The sequence below is a fragment of the Leptinotarsa decemlineata genome, unplaced genomic scaffold, assembly GCF_025532065.1.
Source record: "Leptinotarsa decemlineata unplaced genomic scaffold, Ldec_3_MD MMD2_tig00000199_RagTag_RagTag, whole genome shotgun sequence".
Classification (NCBI taxonomy): Eukaryota; Metazoa; Arthropoda; class Insecta; order Coleoptera; family Chrysomelidae; genus Leptinotarsa; species Leptinotarsa decemlineata.
The window spans coordinates 12,208,754-12,226,125 of record NW_027412544.1 but is presented as its reverse complement, the minus strand read 5'-3'; the positions used below and the strand labels follow the sequence as shown (position 1 = coordinate 12,226,125).

At 33.9% G+C, this 17,372-nt stretch overlaps 1 protein-coding gene across 1 annotated transcript in view; it reads left to right on the top strand.

The window, feature by feature from the left end:
* The window catches only part of BRWD3 (bromodomain and WD repeat-containing protein), a 51,808-nt gene extending 34,862 nt beyond the window's left edge, over nucleotides 1-16,946 (top strand). Inside the window, exons 12-20 of the mRNA XM_074172948.1 lie at nucleotides 725-887; nucleotides 993-1,388; nucleotides 1,442-1,711; nucleotides 2,410-2,621; nucleotides 5,162-5,328; nucleotides 13,364-13,763; nucleotides 15,261-15,508; nucleotides 15,565-15,716; nucleotides 16,051-16,946. Of these exons, the coding sequence (XP_074029049.1) occupies nucleotides 725-887; nucleotides 993-1,388; nucleotides 1,442-1,711; nucleotides 2,410-2,621; nucleotides 5,162-5,328; nucleotides 13,364-13,763; nucleotides 15,261-15,508; nucleotides 15,565-15,716; nucleotides 16,051-16,758 (2,716 nt within the window). The 3' untranslated portion in view covers nucleotides 16,759-16,946. The remainder of the gene's footprint in view (nucleotides 1-724; nucleotides 888-992; nucleotides 1,389-1,441; nucleotides 1,712-2,409; nucleotides 2,622-5,161; nucleotides 5,329-13,363; nucleotides 13,764-15,260; nucleotides 15,509-15,564; nucleotides 15,717-16,050) is intronic.
* The last annotated feature ends 426 nt before the right edge of the window (nucleotides 16,947-17,372 follow it).

Here is a 17,372-nt window from a genome sequence, read left to right as displayed (position 1 = left end):
TTCGGATGAAGATGACAAACGGTCGTATTCAAGAACATCTCGTTAGGAATGCAAGACATGATGAAATTTGTCGTTTAATATCTGCCGAACTGTGTGAATATCTTGAAGTTGATTAAGAAGTGAAATGAAATAGAAAGAAAGAAAGCTTTTTAATTCGAAAATATACTGACAAGTTGGCAATACTGTTGACAATATTATTAACATTTGACAGATGTTCAGCTAAATGATCAATGTGTACTCAACAGTATTTTTATGTGGGATGAAAATTTTATTTTTTCAATACCAAGTGAAACGTATTCTGGAATATTCAAATTTATATTATTTGCTTCGAATATAATCGATTTTGTTTTAGAGATATTCCAAATCCACTCATCAACACATACTTGTAAATGATATTTCATGATTATAAATATTGGTCTCAAATTGATATTGATTGTGTCTAATCCTCTATTAGTTTGTCACCTCAGCTTGGATGCATAAATTGATAATGCCTGTTTATTCTTTCGTCAGCCTAAGTGGAGAAGGGTCTTTGCCAGTCACTTAGTATATTTTTGCAGATATATTAGTAGCGATCATAAGTTGTGAGAATTGAGTCAGTTAGTTGCAAATAGTTCAAAACAGCAGTTCACAACAGTTTAGTTTAGTCTTAGTCCTTATTTAATTAATGTATCATTGGCTGTTTATGAATTTGTACCGTTAGTGAACAATATTATTTTTATTACAGAGAAGCTTTAAAAGATGCTGAACTAGAAGAGTATCAAAAACAACTTAGGCAAAGACCACATATGATAAGCATAAATACATCAAGCAATATTAAGAAGCAAGAGGAAAAGAAAAAAAAGAATGCTAAATATATTACAAGGTCATTAAAAACCTTCGAGTACCGGGTGAGTTTTTCTAGCGAAAATTATACTTCATTAATGATTTCATCTGAAATGATTAGTATTTGAGTATATTCTGTCAACCATTTGATAATGAATGTTCTTTTCAAGGAAGATGAACCAGAATCATCAGGAAACGAGAATTTTTCAGAATCATCTGGCTACTCTGATTGGGTTGCTGAGGAGAAGCCCGAACGCCCAAAGCGCTCCAATCGAAGACCAAACACAAATCACGTTCAGTATTCTGAAGAGGAAGATGAAGACGATGATTATGAAAATGATCATGATTATGGGGAGGGTCCAAGTAGTAGTAGTCGTAGTAGAGAAAACCATGTTAACCGAAAAAAGGAAAACAAATCTGTAAAACATAAAGAGAATAATGCTAGTAGAAGTAAGGTAAATAATAGTAACCATACTTCAAATGATTTTGATATGAGTTCTGATGATGAAGATGTCAGCAACACAACTACAGAAAATCACCTTGGCAAAGCTAAGCTTATCATTAGGGTAAGATGATAGATCAACAAAAATTTTTAAATCTGCATATATTGAAATTTCAGCTCTCAAAAACCACTGCCGGTTCTACGTATACTGCCATACCTTCAACGAGTACTCTCCATTCCAATTCAAAGTTGAAAGTATCTGAACAATATAGATTGAGTGAGTGGCTGTCAGAGACTAGACCCCGAAAATCACCATATTATCCTCAGTTGGGCGATGAAATAGTTTATTTTATACAAGGACATCAGCTTTATTTAAATATAGTAGAAATAAAAAAAACTTATGAGATATGTATCAAGGAGTTACCATGGAACAAAATGACAATTCAGGTGAGTGGCTCTTTACATTTTATTGTTCTTGAATTCTTAGCAGATATATTTCATCAATGAATATGAGGTGGCAATAAGTTTACTACTCTTCAGAAGACAAGTCTCGCTGATACATATATTATGAATCTTTCTCATCCAACTCATGAAAACAGGTCAAGTCCAAAATAACTTACCACCCAAGAATAGTTCTAACCCCAAACATGTGTCATGTTTGGGAATACAAATACCGACCTAATGGTCAAGGCCATGAGTAATGAGAAAATTGTTAGCTGGTACTCGAACTTGGACTTTGATATGCAAGGATGCACTGTTCAATTTGCTCATTTATGTAGTTGCCCATAAGATAGTAGCTGATTGAAAAGTTATAATCACTTTCGTCTCTGAATGAGCATTTTTAAATGTTCTACATAAAAATTTGATATAGTTACAATTGTAAGATCAAAACGTGTTCAGCAAATTAAGTCCAGTTTCGCCTCTATTAGTTTGAAATGGTACATCTGCTGTTTTTTATATACAGGGTAAGTCCAAGTATGCTGAATTCAGTACTTGTTTTTTCCTCTAAATTTCAAGTGAACCAGCACTCGATTCATTAACAAGCTTTGAAATACTCGACAAAAGATCACTTCTAAATTATTCAATATACTAAAACCTAAGTGACCGTCTTTTATTTTTGGCTTAAATTATACCTATTATTTCAGGATCATGAATTTGTGAAAGTGATTGGTATACAGTATGAAATTAAACCTCCGAGGTTATGCTGTTTGAAGTTGGCTCTTTTAGATGACGAAGGGAAATTAACTGGAAAAGTATTCACTGTCAAATACCACGATATGCCAGACGTGTTGGATTTTTTTGTTTTGAAACAAATGTACAACACTGCCTTGTCAAGAGATTGGAAAATTGGAGACAAGTGAGTAAAATATATTATTAGCTTCCATTAACTTTATATTTTTTAGCAATAATTCATGACTTTCAATTCAATAATTTGAAGGAAAACTTAAATTATTGCTAATGTTTCCAGTTATATTCTGTAAGGGAATTACATTCTCAATGAAGGCTCAAAAGTATTTGAGCCTTTATTGAGAACTCTTTTAAAGCTTTTTCTAGTTTGTTGTCTCATCCGTGCCATATTCCACCAGGAAACATTGTGGTGTGCTTTTTGGTTGACGTTGGAACAATGTTCGTTGTATGCAGAGATAATAGCTCCCAGTAATAGGTCTGCTGCTAACTATTAGTCGGTAGAATCTCTTATTACAAAACCTATCCGGTCTAAACAAGTTTCCAGGTCTACCTTCTGAGCTTCCCAGTTAGTTTTCATGGGGTTTTGATGAGATACAATCGAAGTATGAGACCCTCCGATTCCAAAGTCCATTTGTCGATGATCTGAACAAATTTTGTCATCAGACAAATTCCATTTCTCAACATAGTTACTTGTAAATGTAGTACCTAATGTTAAGTCTATCACTTCTTTGCGCCTCATGTTAACAAAGGTAGGTTTATTGCTGTGATCTGTCTCCTTGGCAGGCTCTCATTAAAGCATTCACGTTCCTGGTTGGTGGCGGCTTGACTATCATAAGGAAGGTTTTTCCTCACTAACCATCCTCAGATTGACTGCCGTTAAGTCCCTAGTACAAAAGTTACTCAGCGGCAGTATATTTAATAATTTTAAATGGAATATGTAGGCAATATGCTTTTCATGTATATGCGAACTAATGTCCATTTATGTATGTAAACATGTATGTGTATTTGTATTTATGTGAATATCTATAACAATTTTTTCAAGCCTGTATTGTATTATGTTGTTATACTACTTTTTGACATTTTTCACAATTTTCCTGTATTTTTTCACAAGTTAATTGCTGGAAAGAAAATAAATAAATAAAAAAAAAAATAAAAATCCTTTTCAAATAATTATGCATGGTCCTGGTCTCTCTCAGTTCCATGATCTTTTACCTGTAGACCCTGGGTTCCTGAAGCCCTCTTTTTGAGTTGTCGATTGGCTTGTACGACTATCAATGTGAGTCATAGGAGTCTCTCAGAGGCCTCCTCCTTTTGTTCTCCATTGTGGTTCATTGAGTTCCCACTAATGTGGGGAAAAGGGTTTTCCACATTTGTGGAATACTAACCCCTGTTAGGATGAGAGGCTAAATACTCTGGGAGGTCGCCTGGTATCTCAGAGTCCCATATACCATACATCCTTTGGCACATGTCGCATAACACCACTGGATCAAGTCCCCTTATTAGTTGCCTCTTAAGACAGGCAAGGATTACTGTGGACTTAGTCTTACCCCTTGTGCCGCAGGTGATTGCTTTAGTTGATAGTGAAAAACAAATGTATATACACAACTATTTTTGACGAATTGAATTTATATGCTTCTCAAACAAATAAAATCAGTTTTAATGATAAAAGCTTTATTTACAGTGCATATATGTTTGTTTGAAAAAATCAGTTTTTCATTTAATCAGTTATCGCACCCTTTCAAACGACAACTCTCAAAAAATTCGAAACTTGTGCAAGCTAAGGACTAACAAGGTCTTACCTTTTAACGTGTGATACCTAACACCGGTTGAACGATAAAAAGTGAAAATCTATCGTTCGGCCTTGCGGTTCCAACTACCTTGGTTCGCACAGCCGTTAATTAAGTGAGTGGAGCAAACCACCCACGTCAACCCAACCGGCTACCGTCTCGTAAATAAGCATTTTGTATTGAGGAGTGAAAATCTGAAAAGATAGTGCCCAGTCAGAAAATCCCCAGTAAAAGTTTTCTGGTAAGTTATACGCCAGAAAAATATCCTTTACAAAAAAGTCTCATAACAAAAACATTACTTGACAAAAATATTCCACGATAAAAACATCCCGTTGCAAAAAATCATTCGACAAAAGTATCGTAGGTGCCTGTTAGTTTACGTCAGGTTAGGTCAAGACAGGTCGGGTAGGGGGCGCGCGTGTACGTATAAGCTTGTGTGTGGCTTAGGATATTAGTGTTGCAAAATATTTTTGCCGTGGGATGTTTCGTAGTCGGATATTTTTGTCAGGCGACTTTTTTGTTTGGGATATTTTTTTGTTATATATTGATGCTTGGGATATTTTTCTAGGAATTTTCTGACGGGAATTCGGAAAGAATCTGTCTGTTCTGTTCTTGAATATACCTAACCATGAAAATATGTTGTTTTGATAAGTATGGCCAAATTATTTATCGAAAAAGTTATTGTTATGTTTTGAAATTTTCGTATTTCAGTTCTGACTTGAATTTTTTTAATTGATATCTATCAATCAACACTTCTTTGATTGGCGACTTGTTTATTTTTATAACACCATTTTCAAAATGGTGTTATTTATGACCAAAACTAGTCAATAAATATATAACTATCATGGAAAATAGACAAAAGTGTGTTTTTATAGTATCAATCAACAATTGGTAATTATTAATTATATGTTCATTATTTCAGATTCAGATGCATGATAGATGATGAATGGTGGATTGGACAGATAATGAACAAATCACCTGCAAGCGAAAGTTTTCCAGATTCGGTATTCTTATGCTATGAAATTATGTGGACTAACGGAGAACGAGAGCGTATGAGTCCATGGGATATGGAACCAATCGACCCTGAAAGTGAGATTTTGCAATTTTGATAATTGAATTTTTAAATAACTACTTTCTGAAAAATAGTCGAAACGCCAAATTGTTTTTTTTTTTCAATAAACAGCATCAACCCTTTGGGTCATTAGCGGTGGAGTTGATAAATAACATTTATAACTTCCTAATTAAATCTAAAGTGTGTAAAAATGGAATGATTTGGTTACTATTACTATAGTCTAACATTTCTTTCAAGTTAGGGGATATCTTAAATCTGTCTCTCTCAATTTGGAATAGAGGGCATTGCACTATAATATGTTTCACAGTTAGTTGAACTTCACAAATATCACAAGTTGGTTCATTTTGTCCAGACAACAGGTATTCGTGTGTGAGCTTGGTGTGTCCTAGGCGGAGTCTGGTCATTGTCACTTGTTCTCTTCTTTTCGTTAAGTGATTTTGCCACGGTCCTACATTTGGTTTGACTTCTTGTAGTTTCGATTGTGAGGCCTGCCAATCAGCATTCCAAACGTTCTTCATCTTGTTTTTGATGTAGGATTTTATGTCTATCGAAGGAGTGTATTGCAGCGCAGTCTGGTTCGGGTTATTGATTGCTTCTCTAGAACTTTTATCGGCCGATTCATTTCCAGTTATTCCTATATGTGACGGAACCCAAAGTAATATTATTTCTTTGTCCAATGATTGGATGATAAAAAGTTCTCTTTTAATCAGTCTTCCTATTGGATGGTTTATGTATATTCGACGAAGTATTTGTAGAGAGCTTAAGGAATCTGTTATAATCAGGAACCTTTTAGATAGGCTCGATTTAGCGAATCGTAGCGCTTGGAGGATTGCGAAGAGTTCCCCTGTGAGAATCGTATTGGTTTCCGGTATTTTATAGGTTAGGGTAGTCTCAGGTGTAACAACTGCTGCTTCTACTCCAGAATCTGTTTTGGATGTATCTGTGTAAATTTCCATGAATGTTTTTTCTTCTCATTTATAGTTATGAACTACCTAATGCAAATCATTTTCAATTCATATAAAAAAACAATCAATAATCAAAATTTCAGGTTATAATTCATCATGTGAATTCACTCAGTTGGACATTGTGATTATCTCCTTTAACATTGCTCTGAACAAATTACATTCCATACTTATCCCATAGCTGGTCAAGAAAACAATATATAAGTCTTTAGTGTATATGATAAGCATAAATTTGAATTGATAGAGACACAACCTAATCTAGACATTCTGGCATATTCCGATTAGATTTTTTTTACCTATACATATTATCACATACTTGGTATATTTCTTCATAGAAAGTTCTGGTATGTCAAAATACCCAAAAATATCAATAAAAAGTAACCATGAAATACCATTCATAAAGAATATGGATGATAAAGACATCACATATGCTGGTGTAATGATATTTTCAGCTACACTGCAGAAATAGTCATATAAGCATTGTCCTGATATCTCGACTGGTTTAATTACATTTATAGGCTTCCTTCCACTATTTATTTCAGTCCAGCAAGCTTTAGAAATATATTTGGAACTTGAAATGAATTGTTCATTCACTTTTTTTTGTTTCTGTAACTGGATCTTATAATCTTTCTTCAGAGCCGTGAATGCCTCATATATAATGGATTTCGAGACATATTTGCTGCGTTTTTTGCAGCATTGAGATTAATTATTATTTCCTCAAGTGTATCTCAAACCATGTTAATTTCAGTTATTTTTGGTGGATACATGTTTCTTTAGAGATAAAGTGATTTTGTTGGAATTTACAAATATATTTATGAGGTTTTCCGAGAAACGACACACCATTCTGTTCAGTATTCAGATAACTCACCAATCTGTTCAGTATTCAGATAAAGTAATTTTTGAAATTTCTCAGACCTTTTTTTTTGGTATCAAAAAATATGTCAGTTTTCTCTGTGCGAATGTCTAGAGCTTCATTGGTGGTAGCAAATTGCCCTTTATTGTCAGAGAGGCCGGGGTCAAAAACACTGGTTTTCAGGTAGGTTTGATATTATATTATCCATGCATATGGACGATTATGCATTTACTCGGGTGAAGCTATTGATGGTTATTTTGAGGCCATAGCAATTAGCAAGTATTTAAGTTGGAAATATGAAGTTGAATCAGACAATAAATCTATATTAAAATCTCCCAGGAAAAATATTTTTTTGCTTTTCAATAACTGAGACAGAAGAGCATCCAGGCTTGACAAAAAGACATTGACGTTCCCTGTACATGATCTGTAGAATTCAGAGTCGAGTTCAACATTGTAAGTATTCAGGTCTACATTTTGTGGATTTAAAGTGTTTTTACTATAGATGGCAACCCCGCAATGCGAGAATCTTGGTGGATACTGACTCATCACAAGTGGTGCGCGGAATGACGGAAAAACGGGGCGTCAGCTTCCATGCGGTTTTTGATTGGAAAGGTAAAAAACTCAAATTGTCAGATTTTGAGGTCTGTTCCTCTTTGCTTTTGAGCAACCAAAACGAACCTTTTTTGCATCGGATCGTCAAGTGTGAAGAAAAGTAAATCCTCTACGACAACAGGAGAAATTGAGGACAGTGGTTGAACACCGATGAGCCACCTAGGCACTTCCCAACCCCCCTCCCCCCTTAAAAAGACCATAGTCACTTTATGGTGGTCAGCGGCTGGTGTGATTCAATATAAATTTCTGCAACAGGGCCAAACCATCGCAGTAGAGTCCTATCGTGAGGAAATTGATGAAATGTACCGAAATTTGTATGAGCAGCAGCCGGCAGTGTCAACAGAAGAGGTTCTATCTTGCTCCACAACAAAGCCTGTCCGAAAATTGAATGAATTGTTGAAGTTCTGCGTCACCCACCCTACACCTCAGACCTCTCTCCAACCAACTACCATATTTTCGAGCAGTTTGATAACTTTCTCACTAAATAAGTATTCACTGATATATTACAGTTTAATGTGGATTCATAAAAATGGACAAAACTCTTGAAACGATCTAATGTTTATATAAAATAAACTCAAATTGGTATTGAGTGAGACGGCAGGGATTAGTTTCTTAACATCGGACTCACCAACTGACCCTGTGTTAATGGTGCTTTTCACTAAAAAATGCGACACTAGTGTTCAGATGGTCAAACTTCAGGTTTTTCATTCCTTACTGAAGTTTTCAAGATTAATTACGATTTTCATCGAAGAATGGAGTTCAGGGAATCAAGATGGGCGATTCTTGCACACTACCTCGGAAAAGTGTTTTTCATGTTTAGTGTCAGGCTTCAATCGAGTTACGTGATGTTATATAGTTTTGGACACAGTACTAATATCAGATATTTCATTATTGCCACCTATCAGGAATCTTCTATTTATCTTGAAACTCCTCATCTTCGATTTCTAAGTTTTGCACATCAGGTAATATATTTTCCATTTCTGCTGTCACGATTCCTGTATTAACTTCCCCTCTTGTTATAGTTATCTGAGATTTCGGGTTTTCTTTAGTATTGGTGTCTTTAATTACTGTACTGTAAGATTTGGAAGTTGTTTTTTCTGTTAAAGACTGAGATGTGCTCCACTGGCATAGGTGGTTTTATAACTGGCTCTATATGTTTTGCGACTATATGGTTTTATCTTTAATAACGTTTGTACTTTTTTTATTCTGATGTGGATTGTCTTTTGTATAAATTTGTGAATTTATTATATCAAAAATGCATTTTTTCGTAAAAGTTGACTCTTCTGCAAATAATATTTAATTCATGAAGATGGTATCATTTTGATGTTTTCTAATTTGCAATGCCTATGTCTTGTTAAAGCTAAATGAATACAATAAACTAGAACAATAATCAAAATATGATTGTATAATGCTATTATAAAGAGTAATCTTCAAGTACATGGTTTCTTTAGCTGAAATTCTAGAGAAGTACAATTTCTTTGATACCTTTTTGAGAATGAAATCAATTTGAGCATTGAATTTCAAACTATCATCTACCATTAAACATAAATATTTAAATTTATTCACAAATGCTATGTTATCACCTGCAATCATCGAATTGAAATTATTTGTATTAACTCAGGATAGTTTATAACGTGTTGCTAGAATCATTTCCTTGAGGTACTCCTTGAAGGGGTTACAAGGAGTAGATAAACTCTAATTTATTCTAGAGTGAGTTGTTTACTATTACAGAGATAATCACTAAAACACCGTCAATGCCAATTTGCTATAGTTTTCCAATAAAATTTGTTGAATTCTTCAAGGTCAAAAAAACTGCTACAGTATAGTTACCTCTACACTGATCAACTGTTTCCATTTCGTAACAGTCACTTGAATCGTAGATTCACATGAGTGATGCTGTCTAAATCCGGATTGGTATTTTGAAAGAATTTGGTTATTTTCCAAGTATTTCGTAAGCTGAAAAAATACTGCTAGTCCGAAATTGTCTCCTGTATAGCAATGTATTCATCAGTCTAAATTCACATGATTTCATAGTATTCAAAACCTTTTGAATTGCTACGACAGTGCTGGTTTTGAATTTATTTGGAAATCTACCACTATCCAGTGATATATTTATGAAATTCAATAAAACGTGACTTATAACTCCGAAAGTTTTCTTAACGAGTTTAGCATCATTTATTTCATTACTATACTTAGTTTCTAGATTATTGATTATTTCGGTTAGATCCTTCAGTTCCAGTTTTTTTATTGTGACTAATGAAAATCTACTTTTACATGGAAATCTATTATCAGCATAATTTATATTGTTTATATAACAAATTCTTGAATGCTATCAGTAAAATATGTTCAGTTCAGCCATTTTTTAGTCGGATCTGTAAATCATGGGCTCGGTATGTATTTCAAATTAAATACCAGTGCTGAAGATTTTTTAGTGTTTTCCACATGATGAAGGATGATATCTGTTATAGTATTAGGGTTTTCAATATGTCTTCACTTACTCTAATAGTCTTGATCTAAATTTCGTCCTGACTTAAACTGGACGAAATTTAATAGATCTGATATTAGGTTTGAGCACTTATTTTGAATTCAAAATAACCAAATGATACAATTCTTCTATATTTATTCAATGGTTGGTATGGTACATGAAAAGATCACTTTTTGTAAAAGGTTCATCAAAAATAAGTTGTTGAAAACTCCAATTTGGAAACTAGTGTTGCCTGTAATTTAGCCAACCAACATTTATTTGACTATTGTACAAGATATGTCAAAAATATCTGAATATCAATAAGCCATGAATTGTAGATTAGGTTAATCTACTTTCATCAAGATAAAAGCAAAGAGCTCTAGAATACGTCCTCAGCTAATTATAAGAATTTCACGGTCTCACATTACCTCAGCAACAGAGTGTCTTCAGCAATGTCTTCAAATAAGAGGGTCATAGAACTTGTCCTAGGAGAGCATTTACAATATTGATCCGATTAATTTTCAAATTATAATTTGAAATTGGCAACTGCAGGGAAGTTGATAAGGGCTATGAAGAAAAACTTATTGTAAGTTCTAGTCATAAAAATATCTAGCAAGATATATTTTTCAAATGAGCTGATTTTTTCATCGAATATGTTTGACAATAGTCGTGTCACTAAGTGTTCTGGCGATGTAGTGAATTTATTGGAGCCTCTGGAGATACCCTATATTTTGTTTTATGAGAGAGAGAACATTGGCAAATCAAGATCTTCAGATGATGTGGTGCTGCAGGTTTTTCCAGGTTTTCCTGCAGCTGAAAAAGCAAATGCGCCACTGGAATCAATGAAGTCGCCCTGGAGCGCCAATTAATTTTTGTTGTTGTTTTATAATTTCATGATTTGTAGTTTAGAAGTGTTATTGGTGTCATTAATCTGTTATTTGATAAGTAGAATTGAAACCTCTGGCGTGGAATGAATTTAAAGAAATCACTCTTCCCACACCAGAACAAAAAACTTGTCTCTTAATGTGTGTTTCGCTAAACAAGTTAGCAGCATGAAGAGATGATATAATACAATACCTATGGATAAGTCATGGATATATATATATATATATATATATATATATATATATATATATATATATATATACATGGCCATGCCCACAAGAAGCCTCGTGTCTGGTGGACGACACCTTCATAATATGGAACCATGGAAATGGAAATGCAGAACAAGACACTTTCCTGAAGCACATCAATAACGTAAGTCCTTCCATCACTTTCACAATGGAGAAGGAAGTCCACAACGAATTGCCATTCTTAGACGTATTGGTGAAGAGGACTGACACTAAATGGGAAACATCTGTATATCGAAAACCCACTCACACGGGACAGTATCTGAACCAGGAATCTAACCACCATCAATCGACTGAGAGACAAATCATCAAGACTCTACTAGACCGTGCTTTCGGGCTCTGCAATACAAAGAAAGGTCTCGAAAAGGAACTAGGCATCATCAAAAATGACCTCCTACAGAATGTTTACTCCAAAGTGATGGTGGAACAGGCTTTAGTTAGAAGACAGCAAGAACTCCACAAGGAAGAGAAGCCGCCACAACCAGTACTTGTCCTTCCCTACATCAGAGGATTGTCGGAAAGGATAAGAAGTATTGGGTCCAAGTATAACATCAGAACCTGTTTCAGATCTGGGAACACTATCTGTAGCAGTCTCACGAAAACCACGCCACCAAACGCGTACTGCGATTCCAAGAATTGCATATACCAGATACCCTGCGAGTGCGGAGAATCATACATCGGTGAAACTAAGAGGCCATTGAATGTTCGCATTGCCGAGCACAAAAAACACACACAGCGAGAAGAAACCAGCAAATCCGGAATATCAGAGCATGTTTGGACTCGTCAACATAACATTAAGTGGGCTCAAGTTAAAATCATCCACAAGGAGGAACACTGGTTTAGCAGAAAATTCACAGAAGCCGCATATATGTTGTCCAACAACGCGTTTAGCCAAGCTAGTGTAGAGATTCGTAACATATGGAAACCTCTAATCAAGCGGAACACGACCAACTCCCGCCAAGCGGTCAGCTCCCGCTAAAAACCAATGAAACGGAGAAGCAAGGTGAAAGCAGTCGAATGACCTATAAATAGTCAGATCTCAAAGGAATAATTCCAGTGAAGTAACTTGGTTGGGAATTTTTTAATTTTATATTTTTAATTTTCATTTCTTGTTAATAATTTTTTAATTTTGCAGCTCGTGTTGATGGTTCAATTTTTTGTTTTTTTTTGTTGTTGCTTATATGTTATTTCATTGTAATTTAAGTTTTTTCTTAATAAAATTGTTTTTTCAACTAATCTTTTTAATTTTTTTATACAGATACAGGGATTTCAAATCAATTTATATCATATTAGACAATGGAAGTCCGAACTGATGAAATGCATCAAGAAACATTGTCAACCACCTTCTAATAAACAGTTATTACATGTCCTACTGAAAATCATCGTCACTCAACATTAACAAAACAGTATTATTGAAATATTCGTTGCATCATACGAATACACTCTCATAATATTTGGATATAATGATCTCTCCAACAACAAAAATGCTTGGTCTCACTTTAGATCACAAACTCACATGGAATTCACATATTGACCTACTCTGCGATAAATTGAAAGAAGTCTTGCTAGTATTCAACAATCAACTATCATACACAATATGGAAATCTAAACCAGAACTGGTACACATAATCTTCTGAACAGAGGATTCTCATACTCCTGAAATATGCTATCAGAATAATCGATGTTGATATATTGAATTTGTTGTTTGGGTGAATCTTGCTCTCCACGTGAAGATCAATAATTATTCTTGTATAATAAAAGTGAATTCAATTATTGAAAATAAAATGACTGAAATATTAGTATTAGCTGAAAAAATAAAATAAAAAAGAATATCAGAGTCTCCAAGTGACAATCCAGTATTGAAAGCATTGAGAGGATATGAGTGTATCTATTAGAATTATTATTGATTTGGAAATTCATTGAGCTATTGATAAGTTGACCTTGGATTTTCTTTTTGAACTAAATTTCGTTTTACTCTCTTCTTACCACAGCAATAGAGAAATAACACATATGAGTATTTTTAATCTTTAGGAGTGCCTGAAGATGAAAACCAAGCGATGCCTGTACTGGAACAAGAACTGACTTCTATTCTATATAAAACTGTTGACTGTGACTGGCCATACAATGACCTTGCAACTATAACCAACCATGTAGTAACAGGAATAACTAAAGTAATGGAACTGGCGATAGCAGAACCGTTTTTGGTACCTGTAGATATCAATGTTTATCCTGAATATGCAATGTTCATTGAATATCCAATTGACTTGTCCACAATAAAAGCAAGATTTGAAAACAATTTTTACAGAAGACTGACTGCAGCCCAATTCGATATTCGATATTTAGCGACTAATGCTGAAAAGTTCAATTTGAAACATAGTACCATTGTGAAACAGTCGAGAATTGTTACTGAACTATGTCTGAGGATAGTCAAGTAAGTCAGGTTTACAAACTCATGCCTTACCTAGTCATAGAGGGGTGAAAAATTCACCCCTCCCAACTTCTGCATAGGTGAAGATATAAACATGAAATTTATATAAAAAGGTATTACTTTTGGTAAAAAAGACAATAGTGTCGCATAACTTATCGCCGAGAAAGCGCTGAGAACAGTTTTCAAATGAAAAGGGGAGTTTTGTGATACCTCATTTGATAGGTATTTCAATTCTCTATCCAACACTGTTTTATTTTTTTAAATCGAATTAGAAGTTCCTGAGTAATTATTAGTTTCACACTGCAGCCTCATGGACTTTTTTGCATTTTTCTTCCATCTTTTCATGACATTCATTCCAACAATCTAATTTCATGTACTGGTTTGTACAGGACATTTATTGTATGTTGTATTCTTATGGACATATTTGGGTTGTCCATAAATTGCTTTCCAAACGTAATCCAGTGCCTCACTTTCACATATAACATGATGAACTGCCTCTGTCTATTTGTTGAATTGACTGCAGCTATGTCCTCCGTTGTGCAGTCCCATTTTGTTCAAGTGTCCTCTAAACGGACAATGTCTAGAGCATATTTGTAATTATTCTGAGCCGAATTTTGCTGAATTGAAGCAGTTCTTTAGTTTTTAACAGATGGTCTCTTTTAGCAATGGTTTTCTCATATGCATTCTCAGATGTACTTTCCCAGTACTCTTCTATTGCTATTTCCTTATCTAATTCCTTATCATACATTTTGGTACCTCCACAACTAGTTCAGAGCTGATAATATGAGTCTAGAACATTCATCAACTTTTTCGTTCTCTGTGAATCCGGAATGTCAGGTACCCAGTTTAGAGTAAATCTGTTATGGTCCTTCAGTTCTGTATGACATTCCAGGACCAGCCTTTATGTCATTCTTATGTCCATCAATGTCTCGAGTGCCTTTTGACAGTTTGGATAGCTACTTTAGTGGTTAATTTTTCAAAAAACAACCCATAGATTTTTCATATGTAGAATCACAAACTTTGATTCTTTGTCATTTTGACAGACACTCTGAATTTTCACCTCGCTTATAACTTATTGACAAATTCTGAACGATACCTGTTACTTTTAGCTACTTCCTTCATACTTTTTTCTCAAAGTCGTATCTCTTTGTTCAAAAGGATGAACCTATTTTTGAGAAAATATAGTCCCTTCATTATGTATGTATACACAATATAAATTCATTGTGTATACATACACGACATTATTTTAAATACATTGTACTCTCACATATTGGAAGCAGGTTTACGTAAATCCTGATTTTTTCCATGAATATAAAAAAAAATATTCAAAGAAAGAATATCAATGTTGTTTAATATTAGATAATTTTTTAGGTTTTTACCTAAAAATATTTTTTGAAATGGTATTCCTTTTTTGCATTTTGTTAGTTGCCAATTAAAACCAATTGCTTTTTTTGTATGTAGTATATATTTTTAAGGTAATATACAAGCATAATTTTCCAGAGGTTGTTCAGACTATATTGATGTTCCCAGTCTGTACCATCGTATTGTGGATTCATACAATTCTTGTGATAGTGAAGAAGAATTAGATGTTCCACCATCTAGCAGTAAAAATATTCGAACTTCATCAAAGAGGCTCAAGAGAAACCCTAATGATTGGAAAGCTGAAGCCGTGAATCTTGTAGAAAGTTTATGGAAGTCCAAAGATTCGGAACCATTTCGAGAACCTGTTGATCCCGAAACTTATCCTGGTTAGAATATATATCTTTGAAATATTATTCGAGCAATAATCATTTTATTGTTTCAGATTACTACAATATTATCAAGAACCCGATGGATCTCGGAACAGTAAGAGAAAATCTTAAGAATAGTAAATATGATGTTCCACAACAATTTATAATAGATATGAGACTGATATTTCAAAATTCTAGACTATATACTCCAAATAAGAAATCATTGGTAAGAATACTCCCAAATAATTCATTTGATTCTGTCATATATTGTTGATAAAATAAATCGTTATATTCACATTTTATAAATTGAAGATCACACATTTCTGAAACACATTTCTGAAACTAAATTCATTCCTTTTCTGAAAATTGTAAATTCAATTGAATTACGAATTTTGTTCAAAGTCATTTGAAATTGCTCAACTTTGTTTAACAAGTTTCAATTATATCTACTGTCTATGGAAGTATATGACAGATCATCTTCAACTAACGAGGGTTTTTTTAATGATCATTATCTGCTAATTTTTTTACAGAATATGAACTAAGAATATATTTTGTTTTAGATATATGATATGACTGTTCGATTGTCTGACTTATTCGAAGAACTGACAAAAAGATTAATGTCAAAATGGAAAACTGCTAAAAGAAGACAGAATCGAAAAAGAATCAGTAGTAGTGATGAAAATGAAGTTTCTATTTCCACAACTTCAAGTGATGAAGAAGTGATGGAAAAGTTTACATCTGGATCTCAATTAGAAGTAGATAGTGATACTGATGATGACATACCCTTAAATATTCTAAGGAGTAAAACGAACACAGAATCTGATACTACCAGTCAAAGTACATTTAGCAGGGGTATGAAGTCCAAGAAACGAAATGCAGGCTCTGAGGATGAATATAGTCCAAGTGCCAATTACCGTCAAAGCGCCAAAAATAATAAATATAAATCATCTTCATCTGAGGAAGAAATAGAAAACTCATCTTCTAGTGATGAAGATGAGAGTCCTGAAAGAAAATGTAATTTGAGGCAGAGACCAGTCAGAAAAAAAATTCTTTTATATGAAAGTTCTGATAGTGAAAATAGCTCTAATACAAACAAAAGAATAAAACGTGGTGTGAAACGCGGCTTTGATAGTGACAGTGACAGTAAGTCTAGTCACAGCACTTTACCTTTGGTGAATAATGAAGGGAGTTTCATTTCAAACGTGAGCAGTAGGGGTAGAATAAGAAAGCTGACTGAGAGAGCCAAAGCTATGTTTAAGAAAAGGTGAAATTTACAGTGACGCTTGGTGTTTTTTTAGCATTTTGTATTCGTTGACCCCTGAAATTGTTCATTTTTCAATAGGGTTTTGTAAAGTTTCTTGTGATTATATTTTAATAAATTAAGTCAATTTTTGTTAATTGATTTATAAACGTTTAAGACCATGAAATATTTTTAAAATAAAATTGTTTTATAGATCATTGATTTTTTTTAGAAAACAAGTGACAGTTCAAAACTATTCTGAAAAAAAAGTGGCAGACTTGATTTTCTCCCCTGGTGTAGAATGTAGAAACTATAAATGATGAGATAATTTAATATGCAAAGGCCTTTTTGGTGTTAAAATTTTAATTTTGATACCAAGAAAATGGGAAATCGTACCTAACCAAAAACACAGATGAGTGGCTGGCGTCTGTTGCTGTCTGTGTGCATTTGGGCTTCTTCTTGTAACCAAATATTGTCCATCGCCGCATTTAGCTACACCTTACTGACGAACTAACCTGAAACAGGTGTCCATGGTTTGCTTTTTTCTGAGTGCTATACTCAAAAAATATGTCTCTCTGGTTTTTATGAGGCTTATTGGTCTTCAAATATTGTGAATAATCTACGGATTGTTGATTGAGTGTG